This window comes from Phyllosticta citriasiana (genome assembly GCF_038021145.1).
Source record: "Phyllosticta citriasiana strain CBS 120426 chromosome Unknown IWZ02scaffold_11, whole genome shotgun sequence".
NCBI lineage: Eukaryota > Fungi > Ascomycota > Dothideomycetes > Botryosphaeriales > Phyllostictaceae > Phyllosticta > Phyllosticta citriasiana.
In genome coordinates, this window is record NW_027117288.1 from 833229 (window position 1) to 859137 (window position 25909).

General features: G+C 54.7%; 6 protein-coding genes across 6 annotated transcripts; 3 read left to right on the plus strand and 3 right to left on the minus strand.

The window, feature by feature from the left end:
- Positions 1-399: 399 nt before the first annotated feature.
- IWZ02DRAFT_51014 (uncharacterized protein) lies at positions 400-1634 on the minus strand. The gene has a single exon (XM_066770495.1). It carries the CDS (start codon positions 1471-1473, stop codon positions 412-414), a length of 1062 nt encoding a protein of 353 aa, XP_066620448.1. The 5' UTR covers positions 1474-1634; the 3' UTR covers positions 400-411.
- A 904-nt stretch (positions 1635-2538) lies between these two features.
- IWZ02DRAFT_51044 (Alpha/Beta hydrolase protein) lies at positions 2539-3666 on the plus strand. Its single transcript, XM_066770501.1, has one exon. The coding sequence runs from the start codon at positions 2745-2747 to the stop codon at positions 3576-3578; it is 834 nt and encodes a 277-aa protein (XP_066620449.1). The 5' UTR covers positions 2539-2744; the 3' UTR covers positions 3579-3666.
- A 3442-nt stretch (positions 3667-7108) lies between these two features.
- Positions 7109-14884, minus strand: IWZ02DRAFT_51046 (uncharacterized protein). The gene is made up of 6 exons (XM_066770503.1): positions 14507-14884; positions 13684-14454; positions 12815-13633; positions 12238-12713; positions 8517-12183; positions 7109-8359 (listed from the first exon to the last, which is right to left on the minus strand). Exons 1-6 carry the CDS (start codon positions 14612-14614, stop codon positions 7220-7222), a joined length of 6981 nt encoding a protein of 2326 aa, XP_066620450.1. The 5' UTR covers positions 14615-14884; the 3' UTR covers positions 7109-7219.
- Positions 14885-15178: 294 nt separating this feature from the next.
- On the plus strand, positions 15179-17814 carry IWZ02DRAFT_492833 (DIL domain-containing protein; the record flags this gene model as incomplete). Its single annotated transcript, XM_066769881.1, has 3 exons — positions 15179-15344; positions 15459-16231; positions 16288-17814. The coding sequence occupies 3 exons, from the start codon at positions 15179-15181 to the stop codon at positions 17812-17814; spliced, it is 2466 nt and encodes an 821-aa protein (XP_066620451.1).
- A 2565-nt stretch (positions 17815-20379) lies between these two features.
- On the minus strand, positions 20380-22564 carry IWZ02DRAFT_51151 (amidase signature domain-containing protein). Its single transcript, XM_066770535.1, has one exon. It carries the CDS (start codon positions 22153-22155, stop codon positions 20491-20493), a length of 1665 nt encoding a protein of 554 aa, XP_066620452.1. The 5' UTR covers positions 22156-22564; the 3' UTR covers positions 20380-20490.
- Positions 22565-22972: 408 nt separating this feature from the next.
- IWZ02DRAFT_382629 (DNA replication/checkpoint protein) lies at positions 22973-24655 on the plus strand (the record flags this gene model as incomplete). Its single annotated transcript, XM_066765233.1, has 3 exons — positions 22973-23105; positions 23166-24409; positions 24470-24655. 3 exons carry the CDS (start codon positions 22973-22975, stop codon positions 24653-24655), a joined length of 1563 nt encoding a protein of 520 aa, XP_066620453.1.
- Between the last annotated feature and the right edge of the window lie 1254 nt (positions 24656-25909).

Here is a 25909-nt window from a genome sequence, read left to right on the forward strand (position 1 = left end):
CTTGCTCGCTCGCTCGCTCGCTTCAATATGTGTGACGTATGTGTGTCGCAGAGTGGTGTATATAACCGATAGTATGAATGCTTCTCCTCCTCTTCCCGTGACTTTCCTCGCTTTGTACGCCGCGCTCTATGCAGGGGTACAGGAGGTAAATGATTAACAGTGCGTACGTAGTTTTGGTGGGTGTGTAGATCGTGGCGTCAGACGCGGTCCGTGGTCGGTTTGTGCTTCCGCCTTGCTACTACTCCTTTCGATTCTCCGATTTTCCTTTTCGCCAAGTATCGTGATTGGCATTTTTATCAGGGTGTCATCCAATTCGTTTTGCCGAGCAATGTCGATTTTTTCTTTCTTGCGGTGGTCCGTTCCTTTGCCCCCCCCCCCCCCCCCCCCCCCCCCCTTTTTCCCCCTTTTGGCTCACGTCCCTTTCAGTCCACATCCCCAGCCCCTCAGCATGCCCTTACCAAACCGGCCCGGAGCCGTCTTTGGCCTGACTGACACTTCCTCGTATCCCTTCTTTTCTTCGTTGCCTTCCTCATCGGGCAAGTCAATGCGATACCGTCGGACACTTGCAGTATCGTCGTCGCCGCGTGCGGCCTTCTTCTCGTCGTAAAACGGCTGCAGATGTCGCGTGCTGAAGCACTTGGGCGTCAAGCGACGCACTAAACCTCGCAGCCCCCGGGTCGACCGGTCGATTTCGGCATACTCGCGGCGCCGGGTTGACGGGGAATTCCAGTGCATTGTCGTTGCTGGAATCGTCGGAGTGGAGGGTTCTTCATCTTCAGGGTCGACCGGCAGGAGCGTCGGAGATGGAGCGCCAGATGGTCGGGAAAATGTCGATGTAGCGGGTGAGGGATCCGAGCGGTGAGAGGCAAGTTCCGGTGTAATGGACTGTTGAGGACTCGTCCGCGAGCGCTGGCCGGGGGCCGTGGCGTTCATATTGACGCGCGGGATGTCCATGCTATAGCGAGACCCAATCGAGGAAAGTCCCGGCGAATGGGGTGCGCTTGGTGGTACTGAGAACGATTGAAAGAGGTTGCAGCTGCGTGTGTGCAGGGCCAAAACCTCGTCAATGTCTTGCCTGGTGAAGACGCGGTCTGGCGCGGTGCGGTACCTGTTGATGGACAGGGAGGGCCGTCGATGAGTTGCGGAAGATTCCCGGCTTGACCGCGAATGCTTGGAACTTGGTCTTGATCGTCGTTTCCGGAGCGCGGGTCGATCCGATATCGAGGGGCTTCGAGGGAGTTCGTCTAGAGCATCCTGGACAGAATCTTCGCGCTGGAGGGATTTGGTGCTGACATTTGCCGGGTCCTCGTAGCCGTTGTCGGCAGCCAAGGGGGTGCTTTTGATGGCGAGGCTTCTTTTCGACATGGACCGGCGAATGTTGTCTTCGAATCCGCTGTCTGTTCTGCTCATGGGCTCGGCATAGGGTAGAGGTGATGGAGAAGAGTCATCCTTAAAATTTGTTGTGGAGGGCATGAGGAAGACTTGTCGTCAATATAGTGTCATGGTCTGTCCACGTCTCGATCAGATTGGGGGACAAGCTCAGGCACGGTGAACATGTCTTACAGTGATACGACGTTGTCCTCGAGTGCGAGCCGGCGCACTACGACCAGGAGGGCTGAATCACAAGTGCGACGAAGTGGATGGTCGAAAGGCCGTAGATTAGGGAGAAGGCGTAGGCGGTATATAAGCTTTGGAAAAAGAAAAGCGGACCGGGGGGCAGCGGCGGATGTGACAGTGACTGGTGCGGGAAAAACCGATGCGGTGGTAGGCTAGACAAGACAGCGAAAATCAAACGATGGGCCACGAGAACGATCGGACCCAGGGAGATGTGAGCCAGTCGGGAGGGCGAGAGAGCAGCATAAGTGGACGGCTGAATGGGTATTTGGACGTCTCCTTACACCGCCATCTAATATGTGGAGACAGGCGCACGGCGCGGGCAAATGATGCGGGCGGTGGGTATGATGGTGGAGAGCACGAGTCAAGTGCCAGAGACTTTTATGGAAATTGTTTCTTTTTTGAGGGCAGAGTTGAAGAAAAGAAGCAAAGCAGACGGACTTCATTCACATGCCAAAGGAGGAATACAAGCTTCAAGAAGGCAAAGGAGAAGGCAGGGTACCACAAACTGACACATGAGCAGAGCCTGCCATCAGCCCCTCGCAGCAATAGTGAGGTAGGTAGGTGGTCATGGCCGAGATCGGGGGGGCGCAGGTGGTGGTGGTGGTGGTGGTGGTGGTGGTGGTGGTAGTGGATGATGCCGCATGGTGGCTTGGTTGGGGCTCACGGGGTCTCCAAGGAATAGCAGCGACGACGAAAAGGAAAGGCGGGACGTGGCCAGTGACCAAGAGGCCTGAGTCTAGACACGGGCGACAGCTTGGCTGCAGCGGGAACAGCACAGCACAGTACAGCACAGTACAGCACAGTACAGCACAGTACAGCACAGTACAGTACCTGGCAGCGACAGCCAACCACAAACTCTTGACGAGAGGGCTGTGTTGCAGAAGGGCAAAGTTTAAGCCAACTTAAAGGTGATGAGAGCTGAAGCAGAGACCGACGGGCGGCAACGGGATGAGCCCCCGGGTAGAGGAACAGTCACAGTAAGGTGGCCACTGCCATCGCATCGGGAGCTGCACCTCTCCTCTCCGCAACACCATGACGCCACTCATCACTACCTTACCTACCTACATGTACACAACCGAAACTTCCAGTTCCGTCTTCTCCCTCTCCATTCCGTCAACTTCACCACCATGCCTTGGCTCGCCGTCGGCTACAAGCGTCTCCACTACACCGACTTTGCCCCTGCTACTTCCTCCTCCTCCTCCTCCTCCTCCTCCTCCTCCCCGCGCCAAACCTTCATCCTCCACCATGGCCTCGGTTCCTCACAAAACTTCTACGTGCCCCTCGTGCCCGCTCTCACCGCCGCTGGCTTCCGCGTAGTCGCCTTCGACACCACTGGCGCCGCTCGCTCGCCCTACACCCAGGTCGAGCAGTCGGTCCAAACTCTGGCCGCTGACCTGCTTGGAATCCTCGACCACCTCTCCATCCCGCGTGCTGTCGTCATTGGTCATAGCATGGGGGGCATCGTCGCCGCCCACCTGGCTGCCGAACACGCTGAGCGAGTCGTCGCCGTCGTGCTCATCGGTCCGGTTTACCCGTCGTCTGCAGTCACGGCCGTCTTCGAAAAGAGAATCGCTGCCGTCGAAGCAGAGAATGCCATGGATGGCATGGCCAACTCGATCCCTGCTGCAGCGACGGCGGCAAGCGCGTCGTCCCTGGCCCGCGCCATGATCCGCGAGCTGCTGCTGGCACAGAGCCCTGCCGGCTACGTCTCAAACTGCCGAGTCATTGCTGCTGCCCGCCCACCCGCCTATCCCCACGTCAAGGTACCGACCTTGCTGCTGGCCGGCGAAGAGGACAAGAGCGCACCCCTCGAGACGAGCAGGAGGATGTTTGACGAGCTCGGCGCCGAGTCCAAGCGCCTGGTCATCCTGCCCCAGGTTGGTCATTGGCACGCCATCGAGGCCCCCGAGGCCGTCGCCGACGCCATCATAGATTTTTACAACGGCCATGTGCAAAAATAGGCGGCGTGTTTACGTACGGTACACGCTTAGGAGGAGGACAGCACGGCGCAGTGCCACTTGACTTTTGCGTCTGCTCACTCCACACTGCGTGCGCCGGCGCGATCCAGCACGACGGGTCCCGTCTTGCAGCCTGTCAGCAGCCAACTCCGCCCGTACAGCATATGCATGTCTGACGACCTACATGCAGAAGCTCATGCCTCGAGCCCAAAAGTCATGGGCTGAGGTGACTTGAGCACGAACCGTTGCTAAAAAAAAAAAAAAAAAAAAAAAGTCGAAATTCCACAGCAAATCAACCTGGTAAATATTCCAGCATGATGCCAAGCCAGTTTCAATCTTGTTTGACCACTTTCTATTGTCCACTTGAGAAAACCTCAAGTCCAAATGCAAATGCCAATCACAAGAATACCTGGAGCTGTCCTGGGACCGACCATCCATTCCACAGCGTCATCCCACGCCATGCCGCCCGTCCACGCTCCACGTTCCCGTTCTAGATCCGGCCTTTCCTTTCCGTTCCTTCTCTTCCCTTCGTCCGTTCAGCTCCTCGCTCTCTCCCTTCCTCGCCGCCATTCAGTCTAGCAACGCGGCAAATCTTGACGCCAGCCGCCGCCTGACAGACAACCCAGGATAGACAGTCGGCCGATCGGGCGCCACCCACGACGCTACCGCCAGCCATGATTCCAGCCAGCCAATAACGCCCCACCCACCCACCCACCTCTCCAGTGCCAACCCATTGACGTGTGTACACACACACCTCTACTCTTCCTCCTCCCCTGCTTCCTTCTCGCTCCCCTCACCTCACTGATGTAAAGGAAAGACGGGACCCCGCTCTCTCACTCACTCACTCACTCATTCACTCGCTAGTCCCCAAATCGCCATGCTCCGTCCCGAACCGCGCTGTCGGAAGAGACGAGCGACGACGGAGGTGCTGCTCCACACACCGCACACCATCTCATCTCTTGTTCGAGCTCGTTTATCCTTCCTGCACGGCTGCTGGAGGAGAGTGCCCGCTGCTGTCATGCCCCCGTCTGCCGGACCGGGTCGCAGTGACTGATGGCCTGATTTTGCGCGCACGCTTCTCTCTTTCTTCTCGTATTTGCCTTGAAATATCTTGGCGATGGACTGAGCAGAAAGCCGCAACTGCGCGTGGAAGCATGCGTACGTTCGTGTATGAGAATCCTTCACGTCCGTCCTGCGCACACGGGAATGGATGCTCATCTACGCACCCGAACACGGAGGTCATCGCTTGCTGTGTTGCAACATGTCTGTCAGGTGTCTGCGGTGCGCAAGTAGGTACAGTACTTAACCTAGGTACCTACGCAAGTATGCGTGCGGATGTACATGATCAAAGAGCAGGAGTAGCAGCAGCATGCGTCCGTCGCACGCTCACCACGTGTCCGCCCATCAATTCCCAACCACGCGCTCATCCATTCTTCGATGTCACTTGCTCACTGATTGACTGAAATACGTCCGTACCGTAACCTACCGTACGACAACGCAACACATCCGAGGAACAACCCATCCCACCGCACAACTCGTGATCTTGTGAAACACGTGTGTATGTATGTAGGTGCTGTTGTGGAGTCTGGGAGGCATCACAGACAAGACACACAGGACAGAAAACTTCCAGAAAGTGAAGCGAGCGAGTTAAAACAACGCCAAAGCCACACTGGACAAATCAATGACTACATCCCACATCCCAAACCTCAACCCCATCATGCTTGAAAACGCTCGCTCACTCGCTCACTCACTCACTCACTCCATGGGATGACAGACGGACGACGGGAATAATAAGATGTCAAAAAGGAGAACAGGAAGATGAAGAAAATGTGCGGCAAAACGATGGATAGACGACAGACAACAAACAGCAAAGCCACCACGCACCCGCTCAATAAGTCAGTCAAAGTGGCGTTGTGGTATACATACCTACCTGCCTTACCTCTGCTGCAGACGAACTAACTAGCGACTGGAGCTGGTGAGCTAGCCAGCCAGCCAGCCAGCCACTCAAGCGACTACACGTCTATCTGTCTGTCTGTCTGTCTGCATGCATGCAAGAGGTAGGGCGCCCTTGCTTGCTTGTTTGTGTTTCTAAGTGGACGAGTAGGCGGGCGCGCTCAGAAAAGGAGAGGAAGAGAAGGGGGAAGGGGAAGGGCAGAGCGAGAGATGAGAGGGCGTCTGTCTGTTTGTCTGGCATTCCGACTGTGTAGAGGTGGAGGGAAAGGGAGGAGGAGTGAGAAGGGAGGGGTGTTGCGCCGATGGTGAAGATGTTTCTGAATAACTGCGTGTCCAATCTGCGAAAGCTATAGACACAAGGTTGCGCTGTGTACACATGCGAATGATGATTAGGATGGAGAAGAGAGAGGGAGATCCTCAGTCAAAGACGTGGAAGGTGTGCGGCTTGGACAGCCTACAGGAGAGCCTCTGATACAGATGAAAATGATGCAACATACCTCATAGTAGAGAACAGGTAATAATAGTTTTGCCAGCATACTCAAGACAAGCCAACCTAACGCTCCATTCTCAAAAGCTCCCTTCCTACGAGCCCAGCGCGATGTATCAAAACAAGACAAGATAGGCGGGTTACAGGGCGGGAGCGAAGAAAGACGACAAAAAAAAAAAAAAAGAAACAATCAATATATTTCATCAAGAAGAGAGAAACCGCGGGCAAGGCCAGGCCTTCATCCACCACAACAAACCCTATGAACCAACAACGCTCATCAGAATGCCAAATGCACAAGGAAGGCCAGAAAAAACGACACCAAACGACACGCATGAATGAGCAATAAGAAAGCGGCGGGCGTGATGGTAGAGACAAGAAAGATCGCTGCATAAGATGTTAAAAATGCCAGACTTGCGACTAAGGAAAAGAAAAAGAAAGAAAAAAAGAGGCACCAGTCATCATCACAGCAGTGCACCGCCGCCTAACCGCCTATTCATCCTTCCGCCCACTTCAACCACTCGGCCAAAGGCCATCCAGTGACGAGAGGGGAAAAAAAAAAAAAAAATTTGATGGGAAAAAAGACTTGGATGAGAGAGGAAGAAGAAATGATGCAATGGTGTTACAAAGCCCAGAAACAATGAAAAAACGATTCCCCCATCTCCGGCCCCAAACCTACGTGACCTAACCTAGCTCAACCATCCCATCACCCCACCGTCCGGCCATGCATTCTTTTCAGTCGTAAAAGAGGGAGAGAGAGACTAAGAAGTGTGTGTATGTGTGCGCGTCTCATGCTTTGATGCCAATCTCCAACAAAGTCAGGGGGGGGGGGGATATCTCGCCTCATCATGTTTGGTCATGTGTGTCCGTTTCTGTCGTCTTTCCCCAGCTCCGTCCGAAGCTCCTTTCCAGCGCCTGCCCGCCTGTCCTCCGGCCACCATTGTATATGACCATGCCCTCCCTATTCTTCCTTTACGCTCATGCATGTGGCGGATTTGCGTCTCCCCCCCTCTTCATTTGCTCCCCGACTGTCCTCGTTAACACCATGCGATGCAAATGCGATTCGGGGCTGCTGCAACAAGTCTTGCCAGGGATCAAATCTCCGCGCGGGCGGCTGCAGTGACAGAAAGTAAAAATGTTTGTTTTTGGGACAAACAAGCAGAGTATAGAGACAAAAAAGGTCAACGAGCTCTTGTTCCCCCCGGTCTTACTTTGTTATCCCTTTCTGACGCGACTCTTTGTCCCTGCCGTCCTTGCGCTTTGTCGCGTCGCTTGACGGCGAGCTGGACTTGCCGTCAGACTCCTCTCCAGCACCGTCCTTTGTCAGCATCGCTTCTCTTTCCGCCTTGGGCGTCGGTTCCGAGCCCTGGTCCGACTTTTCGTACTCGTAGGGATTCTCCTCGGTTCCCGGCGTCTGCGCTTCCTTGAGTACGCTTTCTGCAAGCTGCGTGGCTTCCTGCTGCAGGTTGGGAATCTGCTTGGGGTCCTGCGAAAGGTACGACTCCAGTAGCGTCTTGAGCGTCGCTGCGCGGACCGGCTTGGCCAGGTAATTGTTCATGCCCACCTCGAGGCACTTTTCCTTGTCACCGCTGATGGCGCTGGCCGTCATGGCGATTATGAGCACTTCGCGCACCATCGGATCGGTGTGCTTGCGTATCTCCATGGTCGCGTCGTATCCGTCCATGACCGGCATCTGGACGTCCATCAACGTCAGATGGAATGGATCTCCTTCCTTCGAGGCTTTCTCGAGGGCCTGTATTGTTTTGGCGCCGTCGCCAAAAGCCTCGCACCTAAATCCCAGTTTCTTGACAAAGGAGATGGCGATACGCTGATTTATGGCATTGTCCTCGGCGATGGCGACCCGAATCTGCTCGCGTGGAATCTTCGGAAGGCCCTTGACAGAAGGAGGGTGAACATTGTCGGGTCTTTCAACCGGCTTCTCTGTCTTCTCTTCGTTGGACTCCGACTCTGGCTCCGGCTGCGCAGGCGGCAGAGGCGCAGCTTGCGGTTGGCCCCCATTGGCCTCTTCTACTGCTTGTTGCTTGGACACTTTTTGGAAGTGCAGTTGGAATGATACCGTAGTACCCTTTCCTAGTTGACTGTTGAGCCAAATCTTCCCGCCCATGGTGGTCTCAATCAGAGCTTTGACGATGCTAAGGCCAAGACCGGTGCCCTGGTATGACCGATTACTGGCATCTTCTACTTGGCTGAAGGGCAGGAACAGTTTTTTTTGTTGAGCCTCTGATATTCCAATTCCAGTGTCTGACACGCTAAACCTGACATCTATACTCTCTGAGTCTTCGGAAAGCGTCTCGGCTTCGACGGTTACCGTGCCTTGCGATGTGAACTGTGTAAGGGGTCAGAGAAAGCCATGGAGAAACACCAGTGACAAGAAGAAGGGGGCAACAAGGTTTGGCAATCAATACTGGTTGACTAATTGGAGACCGGAACAGGCCCTTGGCACTTGAGATTGGGAGATTCGGCAAGAGTGTGTTCGAACTTACCTTGTAGGAGTTTGACAGCAGATTCATCCAAATCTGATGCAGCCGGACAGGGTCCCCCAAGACAAAGAGCTCTGGATCCAGGTCGAGGCGGACAACCGTTTCGAGTCCGCGCTCTAGGTTGGTGAATGACAGAGCGCGAACTACCTCGTTAATTGTCTCTGTCAGCGACACTGGCACATGGATCATTTTCATCTTGCCAGCGTCGAGCTTGCTGAAGTCAAGCAAGTCGTTGATTACCGAGAGCAGTGTATCGGCGCAGACTCGAATGCTGTTCGCATAGCCTTCTTGCTCCGAGTTCAAGTTGCTCCCTTTGAGAAGCTCGCTCATGCCGATGACACCGTTGAGAGGAGTCCTTAGTTCGTGGGAGACGTTGGCAAGGAATAGAGATTTGGCCTTTGCAGCTTCCTCCTTCATCTTCATGTTTTGGATCGCTACGGCCTCGGCTTCCTTTGCCTTGATCTCGGAGGCCCGAGCTTGAGCCAGTGATTGCTTCTGCATCTCAAGCATGGCAACGTTGCTGGCGCTAATCTCGCGGACTTTCTTGAAAAGGAGCGCGTTGGCCAAAGAAACCGATACCGAGTTGACGAGCAGGCGAAGGACAGTGAGGTTGCGTTCACTAAACTGGTTTGGGGCGCCTTCGCAATAAATCGAGCCCAAGAGACGATCGTCGCCATGCAGTATCGGAATAGCTATGACAGCTCTTCCGTCAGGATTTCGTCTTCTGTAAGCGTCCGTCACATTGAGAAATCTCTCGTCCTCAAGGAGGTTCTGGATGAATACCGTCTCCCGGAAACGCAACACGTAAAGCGTGACCTGCTTGGCGACCTGGTCCTCCACAGCTTCAAGGGTCTGGCCTTCTGGATACTTGTTGACTCCATCAGGGCCACCTGTTGCTGCAATGCTCCAGCCAAGCTTCTCATCTTCTGTGACAATGGCAGCCAGCTCGGCGCCAGTAGACTCTAGAATGATCTCCGTCATCTTCGCCAACAAGTTGTCCACCTGGAGCTCCGACGCCAAAACTTGACTGGACTCAAGTATTCCTGTCAGGTCAATGACGTCCAGGCCAACGGCAGAAAAGCCACCAGGCAGGTCGCTCAACGTGTCCCCTTTCTTCAGCGGGCCCTGGACGAGAGCCGGAGAGAGCCACGCCTCGGTCCTGTCGGCGGAGGTCTCTTGATTCGTTTGGCCCTGCTGTTTTTCGAGTTTGTACGAAGTGTTGCCAGTGTCAACAATCTCCGTCTGAGACGAAGCGTCTACGGTCGTGACGACGCTCTCTCCTAGGAGGACGTACGAATACTTGTCCTTGATCCAGTCTGCAACTCCAATAGCCCCGATGTTGGTGTAGCATCTAATGGCGTCTTTGAGAAGTCGTCGCGCTGGTCTGCGAGCTCCCCGCCTGAGGCAGCTGCCGGCGTAGAGTTCAAAGGCAAGAGCCTGCTCGAGCCAAAACGAATCCAACTCGGCCCAGTCCAAGGCATTCTCGTAGTGGTTTGATGCCGCCGCCGAATCTCCAGAGAAATCCGCGTGCTCAGCTTCCACCAAAGCCAGCCATATGCGATAGTTGGTCTCATTGACACTCGCAGCGACCCGAATCTTTTCAGCAAAAGTTGAGATGCGTTTCAAAGTAGCGGCCTTGTCGGGGCGCTGAGGATTCTGGTCCAATGCTCCAAAATATGCCAAAGACAGATAGGTGAGATTTGCATAAGTCTGGCGCATGCACCAAACACCTTCCATCATAGGGAGGAGCTTCTCGCCCAGGTCGATGGCTTCTTCGAAATGGCCATATCGGAAGAGCGTGGCCAGCATGGTGCCGAGGTAGACTGTCTTGGGTCGCTTCGGATTCGAAGATCGAGATTCGATGAACGCTAAATAGTCGGAACTGTTGTGTTTGTTGTCGCAGAGCACCTTTTTGGCATTTCTCACTTCCGTATCGCCTTGAAGCGCTCGTGCGTATTGTCGCGCCGCAATCAAGAGAACGCCGCCTCGGAGGTCTTCTTCCCAGTTCTTGAACTCAGCTGGCGCTTCATTTACGTAGACTTCGATTTCGGAAACAGGCTGGCCAGCCCAAAATTTGAAAGATGCTGTGATGCCCATGTTGAGCAGAGACATGATCTTGTCGGCGGATATGACTGTAGCGTTGATGGCCCTTTCGAGCACGGGCAGCTGATCTCGGATGTGTGTTGACAAGTGACCGATGAAACAAACGTGAAGAGTTTCACCCCGACCAATGATGAAGGAGTCGTCTGGAAACATATGAAAGAATTGCTTTGCAAAGTCTCCAATGCCAACTCCGAACTTGGTCATTCCGAATCGTGCTACGGCAATACTAGCCACGTGTATGTAGCCGAGAGCAGCTTGAGGAAAGTGGCCACGGTTGAGGTGTAGGTCGACCATCATGATGCTCATTTGGTAGAATAGTTTTGAATCCGTCCAGTATGCGGCGCTCGCCAATTCAATGAGGACTGCACCAACAGCAAGCAACTTCCGATCTGTGGTCACAGGCCGGGAAAGCAATTTGTGCTTGTCGCTTTGCTGCAAAGTGTCGCATGTCTTTTGAAACTTGGAGTCACACTCTTCCCAAGAGATATCAGGGACCTGGATTCCAAGGTCCATCAGACACTGTTTGAGAGCCTCGTATGCCGCGAAGGAGTCTCCTCGCATCGCAAAGATTCGAGACTGGAGAATCCAACTTGGTGTTTTGTCTTCTGCGCTCTTCGCGTTCTGAAAGATGGTTTGGCAAAGCCCCAAGGCCGGTTCAAAGAAACCTTGGTACCAGTAACACTCGGCTGAGCGGGTGTAAATGCGCAAGGTCTCAGAGTAGTCGACATCTTCCAACTCATCATTCCACGGAGATTCTTGGAGCAGATTGAAACATCGCGTGTAATAGAAGAGACCGGTTGGACGCGCGCCAGCTTCGCATGCATTCTCTGCGGCCTTCTCCAGCGTGTAGCGGTAAAGAGCTCTGCGCGTAACTCTCTGCCTTATAAGGTCACCAGCACAGGCTACGTGTCTGGCTCGCGTGAAGAGCGTTTTGGAGCCAGTCGTGGTGTTGTCAATGTAGTTGGCCTCGATCATGACTTTGCAGATTTCAAAGTGCATCTCTGCCTCGTTGAAGTTTTCTCTCTCAACGAGAGCTTTTGCGGCCTGCATGTAGCGATCGTGAGAGAACCGGAAGCGATCCTCGGTGTCTCCAGCCATGACGACGTACGCAGACAGTGCATTGTCGATCGCCTTGATGGCATCGCCTGAAGTCAATGGCAACCCGGTTGCACTGGTCGAGTCTTTTCCATGCATTAGTTGCTTTACGAGGGAAAATGAAAACGTGCTTCCAAGGAGTGATGCCCATTCAAGCATGTAACGAGTCGGAGTCGGGAGTTCCTGCAGACGTTTGACCAGGAAGTCGTTGTTGATCTGAGCACCATAAGAGGTCGACTTGAACTCAGCAAAGACCTTGTCCAAGTCATAGTGCCAAGCAGAATCTTTCCAGTCATAGTAAATGCATCCTTTCCTGTGGGCAGAATCAAGCATCTCTCTGATAAAGAAGGGACTACCCCCCGTACGCTCGTGGATGGTCGCGACAAGAGGCAAACAGTATTCTGGATCTCTGTGCAGTGTCTCGGCAACAAAAGTCGCAGTGTCGGCTTCGCTGAAAGGTTTCAGCTCAATCCTGTGTACAGCGTCAAACATGTGCTGGAATTTGTCAGAACGTTGAGCAACTTGCCTTGCGGCCTGTGCCAAAAGTGTCCGAATACCAGAAGAGAGTTTGGCTTCCTCTCGATACGTCAGAATAAGGACCAGAGGGAGTTTGTTATTCACAATCGATTGGATCAGATCCAGGCTCTCTTCGTCAGCAAACTGGAGGTCGTCGACAGAGAAGCAGATGGATTGCTGCCTAGCCAGCACTTTCAAGACATCGAGAAATGTGTTCATCAATCGGGATGCATTGCGGCTTGAACTGGTCGAGGTCGCGTAGTTTTGCTGCGGAGAGACACCGTCAACCAGCGGCTTGGAGATGGTCCCTAGTAGCCACTCGGGCAGATCCAGGTAGCTGTGCAAGAGGTGCCACACTGGTTGCACATGAGCTCGGACCGCGTTGTGAAAGTCGGTAGAAATGTTTGCCTCTGAAAATATTTGTCGAAAGAGAGATGACATGAGCCGCAGGACGGGCTCGTAAGGGGCTCTCTTGGCTTGGTCAAACTGTCGCCCAGGTCAGGACGGACTCTTTCGCGTAAGTCTGAAGATCGCTGCCACGTATGACGTGATGCTCCACGGATCAGGAATATTGGGAAAAAGCTTACCTTTGTGGTGGCGAAATAAAACCCTCGCCCGCGAACAACAGCCTGAACTGACTGGATCAAGCTGGACTTTCCATAGCCTCCGGCGCCAGAAATTGCGATCACTTCGCAGCGCGCTCGCCTCCTGGCTCGATGGTGGTTCCTCAAGTGTTCTGCGGGATCGTCGGCCAGGGCATTCTGGGCGGAGGAAGCTCGGCGAGCAGAGAGATCCGTGCTCCATGACGGAAAACTGTCTGAGGAGGGCCGAAGGTCGGACGGTTCACCCAGGGATAATGATGCCTCTGAATTATTTCGAGGCGTTCTCGACTCGTTGCGGTGCTCAGAGTCTCGCGAACTCGCGCTTTCAGAATGCAGATCAACGATGTCATCGGCTGTCAGGTTTTCCAATCGTGCCGAACCCATTGACGACCCGGATTGCGAACTGAAGCTGTACAGGCTCTTTTTGACCGATGGATGCTGGCTTCTCGAGACCTTGTCAATGATGTCCAGGATAGTTTGCCGCTCTTTGTCTCGTCCAATGAGACGCGAGGGGAGGCTGAAAAAGCTCGAGACATCTCTCGTCGCAACCTTGAATTTTTGCAAAGCCTCCGAATCACCTTCCAGCAGGATCGAGTTGAGTTTGACCAAATCGTGCTTCAATCCAGAGACAGAGTTGTAGCGCTCTTCGATGTTTTTGGCCGTCATTTTTGCAATGACGTTTGAGAGCGCTTCAGGGATATCCATGCGCTTCAAGGAGACTGGAGGAATCCGCCTAGACAGGACACTCTGCATTACCTCGAGAGGCTTGTCTCCTTCGAATGCGGGCTCTGCAACCAACATTATCTGCGTGGATTAGCGAAACGGAGCAAAAGACGTGCGGACGAAATGCTCACCCAGAAAAGAATGCCGAGACTGTAAATGTCAGTCCTGGTGTCTGGTTCAGCGGGGAGACGTCCTGTTTGCTCCGGCGCAATGAACTGGAGCTTGTGCTCTACGCCTTTCTCGCGGCTGAGCGAAGACCATCCGGCAGAAGTCAGACCATTCTCAAAGGAGCGCACACCAGATCCAAAGTTGAGCATGCGCACTTGGCCAGTTTGCGGGTCGAAGTGGAATGCGTCGCCGCGAATCTCGCCGTGGACCTGCTTCTTCTCATTGTGCAGTATCTCGAGGGACTCGACGGCACCAATGGCGAATTGCATAAAGAGCTGCAGCGACAATTGACGGTCCTCCTTTTGTGCCATTGGAGTGTCCAATTTCGTGGCCTGGTAGAGGTCGACTTGGTTCTGCATGTAGTTTGGGCCGGGAGACTCGAAGATGGAGGCGACCAAGCTTTCGCTTCCCTGTCGGGACGGCAGTCTAACCAGCTCTATTGGCCGGACAAAGTGCAGGCAGTCAGGGTCGCACGCGTCAACGATGCTTTTCGCTAGCTGAAACTCCCGCTCAAGTCGAAGCACATGACTTGAAACCCGCGCGACGACGTGCTTTCCATGCTCTTGCGAGAAGGACGCCGCGCTGGCCTCGCTGTTGGACGACTTGTGTGTTCTGACGGGCGGGCGGGTCTCCAAGGCTGGCGACGAGCTGTGCGCGGTCGCGGCGCGAACAGGATGGTCGGGGGCGGGCCTGGGCGAGCGCTGAATGCCAAAGAAGTGCCAGTTATCGTAGGACTTGGGGCAAGGATGGTCAGCAGGGCCAAGGCGGTCGGGCAGGCGAACTCACGCTGTGAAAGGGCTCTGCGTCGGCATCCCAGGAGTAGCCTGGCAGTTCGGAGAGGCGCAAGAGCACCTGGTGAGCGACCTTGACGCCGGAGGGTCCATCTTCGTCCATGGCGAGGCGGTGGAGCAAGCAAGAGTCAAGGGTCTCGGAGATTCAATTCATAGCTCCATGGGCAGCGGCGCGTTGGGTGAGGGATTCAGTTCAGTTGGGATTGGACCAGCAGAGCAGAAGAGAAAAAGGAAACGGGGAACTGGAGGCAAAGTGGAGTGGGGAGAGAGGACGGTAAGCCTGAGTGGTGATGGACTTGGTTCACAGCAGTTGCCACAAGGGTAGGGTAGGGTAGGGTAGGGTAGGGTAGGGTAGGGTACTGTAGCTGTACGCTGGCTGGCTGGCTGGCTGGCTGGCTGGCGTCAGTCACTCCCGGTCCCTTGGGGTCAAGCCCAGGGCAGCAAGCAAGACTTCCTTGGCGGCGGCGTGCGTGCGTGCCTCCCGTCAACGTCACCCCGCGAGCCGCATCATCACTCACTCCCTCGCGCAAATCTGGACATCTGGCCGTCCTCGCTCAACCATATCCCCATCTTCGCCACTCCCAGCGCGCCCAAGCGCATGCTCTGAGACCCCTGCGAAGCCGACTGGCTTCACCTCCTCTGGTCCCCGCCCGCCCCATGCTCCACCATGGAGGCCTCCTCCGATGAGAAAGACCCCTCGCCATCTGCAAGCCCCCAAGGCACCGACAACCCCAAACAACGGCCCTTGCCCGACGACCTGCCCAAGTCCCTAGATGACCGCAAAAATGTCGACATTGCCGGTCCCGAGACCGAAATGTATGATGGCTGGCAGGGTACGCTCGCCCTTTGATTCTGTCGCACCCGGAGCCCATGGGTTTCATGGTCGCACCTCCAATTGCGCCCTTTGCCTTTGTCGTCGCTATGCTAATTGTGTGCGCAAACATCAGGCCAGTCTCAGTTCCTGTCCAATCCGCTGCCCACCAAGCCCCTTGGCTTCGACCTAGACTTGAACAGCAATCAAGGCCCGTCTGCCGAAGAGAGCGAGAGTCGCTTGGGGGAAATGCTGGAGCGGCAAGCCCGCCTAAACGATGACAACAAGGGCGGCGGTAATGAAGACTCCATCATCAAAGACGAAAAGCTGTCCGAGGCCGAGAAAAAGGACATTTTGCAAAATGCCCTGAACCTGGCCGCGTCCAACGGTGACTCTGAAACCGTTGAGCGGCTCGTTACCGGTAAAGCGAAGGATTACGTTGATGTCAACGCGCCAGACAACGAGGGCACCCCACCACTTATCTACGCCGCCTGCTTTGGCCATGAAGACGTCGTCTCTACCCTGGTGAACAACGGCGCCAACGTCGACACTCAGGACCGAAATCGCTGGACCCCCTTGATGTGGTCCATGACCAACAGGCACAAATCGATAGCAAAGCTTTTGCTCGACAAGGGGGCCAAGCCGGACATGGCATCATCCTCTGGAAGGACTGCTTTTGACTTTGTTGCACCCGACAGCGAGCTGTCCGAGTATCTCCACGAAAGCGGATACTCGATAGGAACCACTGGAGTATCGACACGAGATGACGATTTTTACACGGCAGGATTCAACGAGGACAGGTTCGCCGAGGAGGTGGCAGAAAACGAATTTCGACGACGTATGGCCATGGAAAGCTCTCTTAATCTGGAGGTGGACCTGGGGAATTTGGGGCTCGACGACCGACCAGAGGTGAGTACAACAACGCGTTTGGGACAGCAGCAGCTCACTTTTTCTCCTCCATCCAGACCCCCGACGATATGGAAGAAGGTCAAGAATTCGTGTGGGACCGATGCCTCAACGATCAAATGTTCGTCTTCCAAGACAACGAGCTCGACCGCATCCTCGACATCATTATTACCAATATGACCCCGACGAGGTCTCCCTCCCAGAAACCCGTCCCGGCAAACATTCTCTTCTTGGCCGCAAGATACGCGCACTACCATTCTAGTGAAGCGCTCTTGGAGCAACTGCTTGTATCTGCCATGGACAAGATTAACGACGTGGTTGAAAAGCACCAATGGGACATGACCATCCTTGCCTTTTGGATTTCCAACGCCACATTGTTGCTCTACTATCTTAAGAAGGACACGGGCTTGGTACAGGCCACCACCGACTTTCAGTGCCAAATTGCCGAGCTCATCAACGAAATCTTCATCTACGTCATCCGGGATGCCGAACGTCGAATGGACAAGGTCCTTGACACCGCCATGCTGGAACATGAAACTATTCCTGGGCTTGAGGACGTAACTTTCCAGCACGAGTGGAAGATCTTCAAGACCAAGAGCAAGCCCAAACCCCCGGAGCCTTTCGAGAAGCGGTTTCGACCGCCCTCGCCAAAACGAAGAGCCAAGGTGTCGCCCAGGAATATCACCTCTCTTCTTTCTTCTACTCTGTTTGTGCTGGATCTATACGACATCCACTCAGTCATCACGGCGCAAGTGCTGTCACAGCTTCTGTACTGGCTTGGATCCGAGTTGTTCAACCGCATCATGTCCAACAGAAAGTACTTGGCCCGTACAAAGGCCATGCAAATACGGATGAATGTGTCTACCATCGAAGACTGGGCACGCCAAAATAACCGGCAACCCGATCACTATGAGGGTGGCGCTCTGACGGCGACTGGGGAGAATACGGTCGACGCTGCGCGGCGGCATCTTGAGCCTGTCGTGCAGCTGTTGCAGTGGCTCCAGTGTTTCTCATCTTTCGGCGAAAATATCGATGCCATCAAGGACACGCTTGAGCAGTTGCCTCGCCTGACACCGCAACAAATCAACCACGCAGTCCGCTACTACCGTCCGGAGGTCGGAGAAAAGACGCTGCCGAAGCCCGCCATGAAGTACCTTTTCAACCTGCAGAAGGAAGCCGCCGACCGCCGCCTCAGCCGATTGTCCCGTAAATCCATGCCGCCGATCCCGTCGGCGCCAGCAGGGGAGCCCAGCAGCCCGACTCAAGAAGGGCAGCAGCAGCGGCCCGCGAGCCCAACTTCGGTGTACACATACCAAGGAACCATCCACTACGACAGCGGCGACGACGAAGACGCCCCTGAGAATCTGTTGCTGGACCCAGCGGTGATGTTGCCGTTCTGTCTGCCGACGAGTACAGATATGCTTGTGACTTATGGTGCCGGCTTTGGCGGTACGGACAAGGAGCGTGAACGCAAGTACCTCCCCAGCGTGCCGCCCGAGTTCCTCGCAAAGCTGGAATTCAGTGGAAATAAGAATGGGAGCATCTACGATGGCGCAAAGTGGAGCGATGACGGATCCTCTGCTTGATTGAGTGCGCATGTTTGGAACATGGAGGGAAGGACTGACGCTCACTGTCTGAAAGCATGACTGGAGCGATGCCATCATAAGGGCAGGCCGACGGAAGTGTTCAATGTATTGTGTATGTGTCTTTCGTTCTTGACGAGAAGGGGTGAGTTGTGGGGGAGGAAAAGAGTGATGTGACGACAAAGCGGAGCATGGAACCGGAGTTTTCTTCTTCTCTTCTTTCCTGCTCCCCATAACGACCCAAACCACTTTCTTGCCAACTACAACGACAAATCAATGACTATATCTCAATGACAAAGCGAATCAGGTTCATGTGTTCCGCCTTGGCAATGGAAGGGATACCCCTTTTGGACAAACACTACTCGAGAACATCGAACCCCTGACCTCGCCCCGCAGCCGTTCACATGGCGTTTCTGCATCCGCCGCACCCCCATCATCGCCCGATGCCATGCGCTTTCCCATTCGCATACTCGTCCCAGACAGGAAACGTCCGTGGTCACGCTCTAATCAGCGCCGTCCCCAATTGCACCCTGTTGTCCGTCCGCGTCTAAAGCAAAAGAAAGAAAGGCGTCCCACGGCGCATGCGCAAAGACTAACTTCGATCGATTGCGATGGATTGGGCAAGCAGGACGAGGCAGAGGGCAGAGCAGGTCAGGGCGCGAGATTTGCTTCCAGCAAGCCGCGCGTGGCGCCACAATCGCGGCGGTCTTCGGGGAGGAGAGTCTCCGGGTGCCAGTCAAATTGTGTGATGTGACGGATGACCGGTGAATAGATACGTGAGATATGGATGAGGGTGGGCGAGATGGGTGGAGAGAGAGTGTGTGAATTAATGGACCCGAGGTGCTGGAACCTTTTAAGCTTTGGCTTAGGTTGTTGATTTTCAGTGTTAGGTTAGCTGCATGGGGGTGTCAATTTTTGGACGCCGCGCTGGTTGGCTGACTTGCCTCTGCTTGGGCTGCCATTCTACTCACCACACGCGTGTGCGTAACTGGCGCGTGGAGAGGAGCGTATGCGTCGTGGATCTGGTCGTGGTTTGGCCTCCTATCTCCAGTGCATCGACATTGCCCTTGCTTTTCACCCTGCCCTGCAAACTTTGCTCGTGCCCCCCTGTCGAGTGCCCTTGACGAGCACCGTGTGCTTCCCGAAAAGGCAAACGGCAACAAAGGCGACCACATACCACGTGTGTGGTTCTGCTGCCCTCCTACTTCCATCCAGTCCACCTCATCCCAGTCACGGCGTCTAATTCTTCCTGTCTCGTCTTGACCGCCAGTCATCACTCCGCCCAGCCTATCTTCAAGGCAACAATATAGGAACGAACCCCTAGACCCTGTGCATAAGTCCCACGGTGCAATCAGTGTGAAGACCCCGCCCGCCCACCCATTCATGCACTCACTCACTCATTGCACCAACCCAGCGTCCCCTCACGTCCATCTCCATCCATCGTTCGTCCGCCCCATCTTCGCGTTTCAGACGGACACATGGACGGGCATCCAGCGGCAGCGACGGCGGGTGTCAGCAGGCGCGGATCCCTCCCGCCCATCACTCATCGCACCCGTCACCCCTCCCCCGGCCCGTCACCTCTTTTCCATCTCATTCCATGTATGGTATAGCACAATATAGCCACAGCGTGTAGCTTCTGCCTCTGAATCCGTCACATCAAACGGTGGAGACACGCGCACAACGGGCGGTTAGCGCACGGTACATAGCCAGGTAGACGACAGGGGAGTGTCAATCCATCGATATAGGTAGGGCGATTTTTCGGGTTGAGTTGGGCTTGCGCCAGACAACCTGTGTTCAGCTAATGCTTTGGTAAAAGCACAACGCTGCGGTCCGGGCGCGGCCGCGCGCTTTGGTAAGCATCAATTGAGGAGATTCCAGGCCATGCGATTTCTTTCATGCTTAAATTGGAGAAATGGGCTGACAGGTACACGAGGCGTATGTGCACTGCGCTTGAGTGGTGTGAGGTTTCGGGTCGCGTTGGGCTGATAGGGCGGGTAGATCATTTGGATGGAAGGTAAGTGGGATGGAGGAGACAGTACCGTGAGTCAGTTCGTGCTTGTGCCCTTTTCCGTGTGTGACGTCGCGTCTGGGGTACATGCAACGTTATTCAGGGAAGCATAGGCAGCGCAGGCGCAGTACGCAAGGAAGTGACTTAGAGCGTTTTGGCGGTGGTGTTGCCGAGACTGGGCATATTCCTTTGCTCCCTGAAATTTTTGGTCAGTGGATGGCCAGAAGCGCTTCAGAGTGGGTGTAACTCATGCACTCCGGGAACGCTCAGAAGAAGTGTCTCTCCTTGCTGCTGGGTACACATAGGCTGCGGGGAATGTTTTCCCATCTCAGTACGATCAATCGAGGACCTGTATATCGATATAGGCATTACCCCTTTAGTATTTTCAGACGGAGACGGAACGGATCTGGAACGGCCAGCACAGAAGAGAGCTTACTGTAACGTTTAATTGCATTCTGATAGTATCAAGACACAGTTTTTGGACTATGAGTAAAGCTGTCGCATTGATGTGACGCGTCTAACCAAGTGCTACGGTGCCAATCCGGAAGTGAGTTGAAGGGGAACCAGATCAACGACATCTTCCACGTAGAGTAGAGGATACCAACTTTGACGACGACCGTCTCAATAAAAGAAATTTTATCCAGCAAGATGTCTTCAGTTCCGACTCACCATCAGTCTTCGTCCAACACCTTTGCCACAATCTCCAAATGCCGCAATAGCTCCTCGTCCTTCATCGGCCTCCCCATCAACTGCAGGCTGCATGGAAGGCCTTCCGCCAAGTCGGCATTGTATTCGGGCACATATTTGATCTCCTTGCGCAGAAAGAGAGCGTCCTTCTCTTTGTCCGCCTTCCCAAAGGGGACGACCGCAACAGGCCAGTCCAAAAAGTTTGCCAGTACAGTATAGGGCGTCACGCCGTAGGTGTCATGTGGCGGGGCAGGACACTGGTTCGGCGGCATGAGCACCGCGTCCAGGCGATTTTGGATCAGCAAGTCGTGGTAGGTGCGCATGATACTGCGCCGTTGGACCATCAAGTCGAACAAGTTGTCCATGGTGGGCTCCCAGCCTTCATTCTCTGGAAAGCGCGTCAGCTGCACTGATTTTATCACTGGTTCGTTGCCAGCCTGAATGTTTCGCAAGACAGCTTTGGAGGGATCGAGCAAGAAGAAGCGCCAGGCGAGCACAGCAGATGACCAAAGAGACGGGATAGCGCCGTCGAGAGGAACAATGGTGTGGCCGTTATTCTCGAGCTTTTGTACGGCAGTTCGAAGTGCCCTGAGCGTAGGTGGGTGCAGGGGAAGTGAGGGGTCCTCCGTGATGAGACCGATGCGGAGTCTGGTAGTGAGTGGTGGGCGGGGAACGCTGCGCCATGGCACAGCAATCACAGCTTCGTCAAAGACCCACGGATCCGAGTCAATGACCACCTTCATGAACAGCTCCAGGTCTCGAATCGAAGTTCCAAGAGGGCCAGTCACTGGAAAGATCGGCGAGGGCGAACCCAAGCGACCAGGAGCCGTATTTCCTCCAAAAGGTATGCGGTTTGCTGTAGGCTTGAAGCCAGAGAGGCCGTTGCACAGCGACGGAATGCGGATCGAGCCTGCAGAATCTGTCCCCACCCCCAAAATGGACCCACGTAAAGCTATCAGAGCCCCTTCACCACCCGTTGAGCCACCGGCTGTAACGCAAAGACGATGCGGGTTCAAAGTGCGCCCGAAGACGTTGTTTTCGGAGTCACCGGTCATAAACGTCTGCGGGACATTGGTCTTTACGTAGAGCACGGCACCAAGACTCAGCAGAACCTCAATGATGGCGCCATTGTTGGCCGCGGGCGGTTTGTCCAGAAATGAAATGTAGCCTGTGGTGTTTGGAATTCCCTTGACATTGTACGATTCCTTCAAGCTGATCGGAAGGCCGTGTAGGGGACCCATTGGTTTCTTTTCCCTGGCAAAGTAATCGTCCAGGACTTCGGCCCGTTGCATAGCATGATCGAAAAAGATCTCGGTCAAGCAATTGGTGACTTGGTGGGCAATGGCGGCCCTCTTGCAAAAAGCCCGAGTGACATCTTGGGATTGGAGTCCCCCCGACGCCAACTGCTCCAACAGACCGGTGGCATCGTACTTTTCGGTAATGTCGAGCTCGTCTTGGGAGAGGAGACCGCACGATTTGGGGACGTCCAGAACGCTGATGGTCGAGGACTGATCGATTGCTTTGGTGATTGATTCCGGCAGGCGCCAAGGAGTGGGTATCTTGTGCAAGTTGGCAGCCCTCTTTTCCGCCCCGAGGGCCTGCCAATCCTTGGTTGCCGGCATCATAGGTCTGGCTGTGTTTGGTAGCATGTACCACTCAATCGGACACACAGAGGTTGGAGTAGGAGAGGGCCTGATAGCGTGGCAGAGGGGTCTGTTGCAAAGGTGGACGGGTTACTGTACCTTTTTATTCTCAGATGGGAGCTAGGCGGGGAGAGGGCGAGCCATCAGCCACAGCCGAAGGAGTAAACCGAAGCTGACACGACGCTGACAGCGGAGCAAGTAAACCCGGCCCCGCAATTGTCCAGTGCGCGTGCAGAGAAAGGCGAGTTGGAGCATGACGAACTCTATCCAACCCACGGATGATCCCGTCTGCCGTCCGAGAGTCAGCCATGCTGCCCGCCAAGTGATCTGCACCGTCTGTGGTCAAGCAGCAGGGCGCCTTTCCAGTAGCGGAATGGAGAGGTGACCAGAACAGAAGCTTGCAAGGACCGGGCGGCTTGCAGCCAACGGGCCCCAGAGATGGATGCTTTTCAGATGGCCATGGTGTTGATTGATTGCGAGGCGGGCGCGGCCCGGGTGCACGGCCTTGGATTGCAGGATTCGTGCCTAGATGTTTCGAGAGAGTGGGAGGTCAGTGTTCTGGTCCATTATTGTTAAGCGCGGGGAGTTTGCGTTCGGGTCAAGGGCATGGCTTAGGTTGGGTGAAGTTGAGGGCGCAGTCGATCATGGGCCAGAAACGGAAACCAGCGATAGGAGGCAAAGCGAAGCGAAGCGGTCTGGTCTGTGCGTCGCGACTCCTCGACCCGAGCAGGTCCCGTCGCGTTCTGTCGCGCGCTGACGCGTCTCGTCCCGTCTCCAACATCCAACACACTGCACCCACCACAATCTCCACCTCTTCTTGACCATGGACTCAACCAGCGACTTTTCAACCCTCTGCGACTCGCTCAAGCTTCAACTCAAGGCCTGGGAAAAAACCTTTGCCGCTGCCCACGGACGGAAACCAGGACGCGCCGACATCAAGGCCGCTGGCGACATTGGTGCGTCCATGCCTTGGCAACTCAAGCGCTATAGCATAAGATATTAATCTCCTTTGGCAGCCCAAAAGTACAAGGAATACAACAGAATTCGCGACCTTCTCACCGGCCAAGCACAGCCGTCATCACCCAAACGCAGAGGAGACGCCCACACCACAGATTCCCAGACGCCGACCAAAAAAGCAAAGACCACCAAAAGCTTTCCTGACGCCACGCCATCTCGACGACATGGCTCAAAAGAGGCACCTCTCGCGACACCTTCCAAGCACCATGGTAGCCAAGAGGAAGCCCAGGAGGCGCCTCTGTCGGCAACCAAAATCTTCAACGATTCCTACATGCGCTCCCTGCTTGGCCCCACTCCCCAAAAAGACGGCTACGTCCTTGGCATCTTCGACCTTCTCCCCTCGGCAACCCCCAGCAAAGAGCGCAGTATCCTTGGTGACATTGCGCCAAATCACGCCACGCCCCGCAAGCAGCATCTGAACGACGACAGCGAGGATGTCTGGAGTGGTCGCAGGGCGCGCTTTGGAAGGACTCCCATGTCCGAAGGCAAGCGCCATTTCTTGGACCAATTCATGTCGACGCCTTTGAAGAGAAAAAGGGACCAGGAGGAGCAGCCCACACCTTCTAGCAAGGGCATGGAGACGCCGGCGTTCCTACGAAGAGACTGGCGGCCCGTTGAGCCTCAAGCATTTGGGCCAGAGAGCCCCAAAATGCCGAAGAAGCCGAGGATTTTTATGCGGACTATTAGCACACTCATCCAAGAACGACGCAAAGAGAATGCAGAAGACGAGAGGAAAGCAGCAGAGGCGCAAAGAGCCGAAGCACTGCAGCATGAAGTCCAAGCCGCCGACGAAGACCATGAAGATGAGGAGGAGGCAATGCGCGAGCTCGAGGCAGAGCAAGCAACCATATCTTCATCCACCAAGAACACCGCTCGCAGGCTTTTTACCTCCCAGGTCCCGACACAAACGACGCCGCAGCTGCCGGAAATGCATCTTGGTGCCGACGGCGAAACATATCCTCTAGAAGACGAGGAGGACGAGGAACAAAACGCTGCGGCCCAAGAAACGCGAACCTGGAAAAAGCGCGGCGCCAAACGTCAAACGAGGCGCATAATTATGCGCCCCGTTCACGCCCGCGCAAAACCACAATCGCAGCTGGAAACAATTCCCTCAGAAGACGAGTCGGACGCGACATGTGTGGCCGAGACGCACTTGAACGACAACGCCTTGGCCAAGAACTCGAGCGACACGATTGTGCAAGAAGACACACCCGAACACGACGGCGATGGAACGGATACGGCTGTCGAAGACGACTCGGACTTTGGCACGGACGAGGAGAAGCGGACAAAGTCGTATAGCAAGCCGAGCAAGCCGGCAGCTGTAAACACCAACAAGAAGGACGCAAATGACAAGGATGGCGTCGTCAAGCGTGCAGCGCGCAAGATTAGCGCGACAGCACATGCCAACTTCCGCGCACTCAAGATCAAGAACAAAAACTCCAAGGCCAAGGGCGCTGGAGGTAGGGGCTGGGGCAGGAACAGAAGGTGAAGCTTGTTGTAACGGTGACGGGCACCGGCATTTGTTGTTTTTCCTGGCATTTCCGCTCCCTGTATTTTTGTTCCATGATTCATCCATATTTGTCTGCGTTTTGCATTTTTCTCGTCTACATTTTTCCTTTTTCTTCATCTCGTTACTCCATTTTTCAGTCCCCTTCCCATCATTTCAGCCTTACAAGCAAGCAAGCGAACAGGGTCCGGCGCATGCATCATGGACAGCCCGCAGGCGGGCAAACGGCATTAAACACGGGCAGGGCAGCATTTTTGAAACGTTTGGTAGCATTGGCATTGTCATTGGCGACGGCAGCGGCGACGGCATTAGCGGCAACGGAGTCGCCGGCATACATAGCATCTTCGGCACTTGTCTCCACGCAGGATCCGGTGACGGACGGACTGACTCACTGGAAAGACGGATGGATGACGGGCGGACGGGTCCTTCGGCACTGACTGGCTGACTATTCGTTGCCTGAAAATACATGTTTGACGTTTTATCTTAGGCCCGGGCTCAGTTATTTTCCACTGTGGCATTGCCGTTTCAGCGTCATCATGACTGCTTAGACAAGACGAGGCACCTTGGTGGTAGTGGGAGGTAGATACGCGGTGGCATGCACGTGTATACGTTGAACGTGTTGTTGCTGTTTTGTAAGGCCTTTGGTCAGCGCAGAGTAGTGCACCGTCGGCCTGTCATCTCCATCTCCACCTCCTCTGTGCCGGCGCGTATCTCGTCTATCTGTTTGCACGGCCGTTGCAGGGAAGGAAGGAGACTGCGCTCCTCCGTCTGTCCTGGATGGCCAAGCTGCCCGGATTCGTTCACCCGGGTTCCCTTTGCGCTTACAGCTGGGTAGCTGGTGTATAAGAGCGGTCTTATAGGCAAGGAATGTACTAGTATAGCAGGTAAATCATTTGCTTGCCGCAATGAGTAAGGAAGAAACCAGTACAGCCAGATGAGACATTTGCTCTTGCGCCTTGCTCGCTAACATGCCTTTCGCACCCTAATTTACCCTGAATAAGCCGCTACAATCACTAAAGTTCTGAATTGCTCTTTTTGGCCTTGCCTCAGCCCTGTTGGCACGATATGCTAACAAGTGAGGAGGAGCAGGCTCAATGCGCGTCCAGCAAGGATATGTCTGTGTGTGTAGGTGTAAGCAGACATCTCCATGCGTCCATCCATCTGTCTAAGCCTCCTTCCAGCACAGCCAGTCATAACATCATGCAAGAGCAAAAGCATCTCTTCTTCTATAGCGGC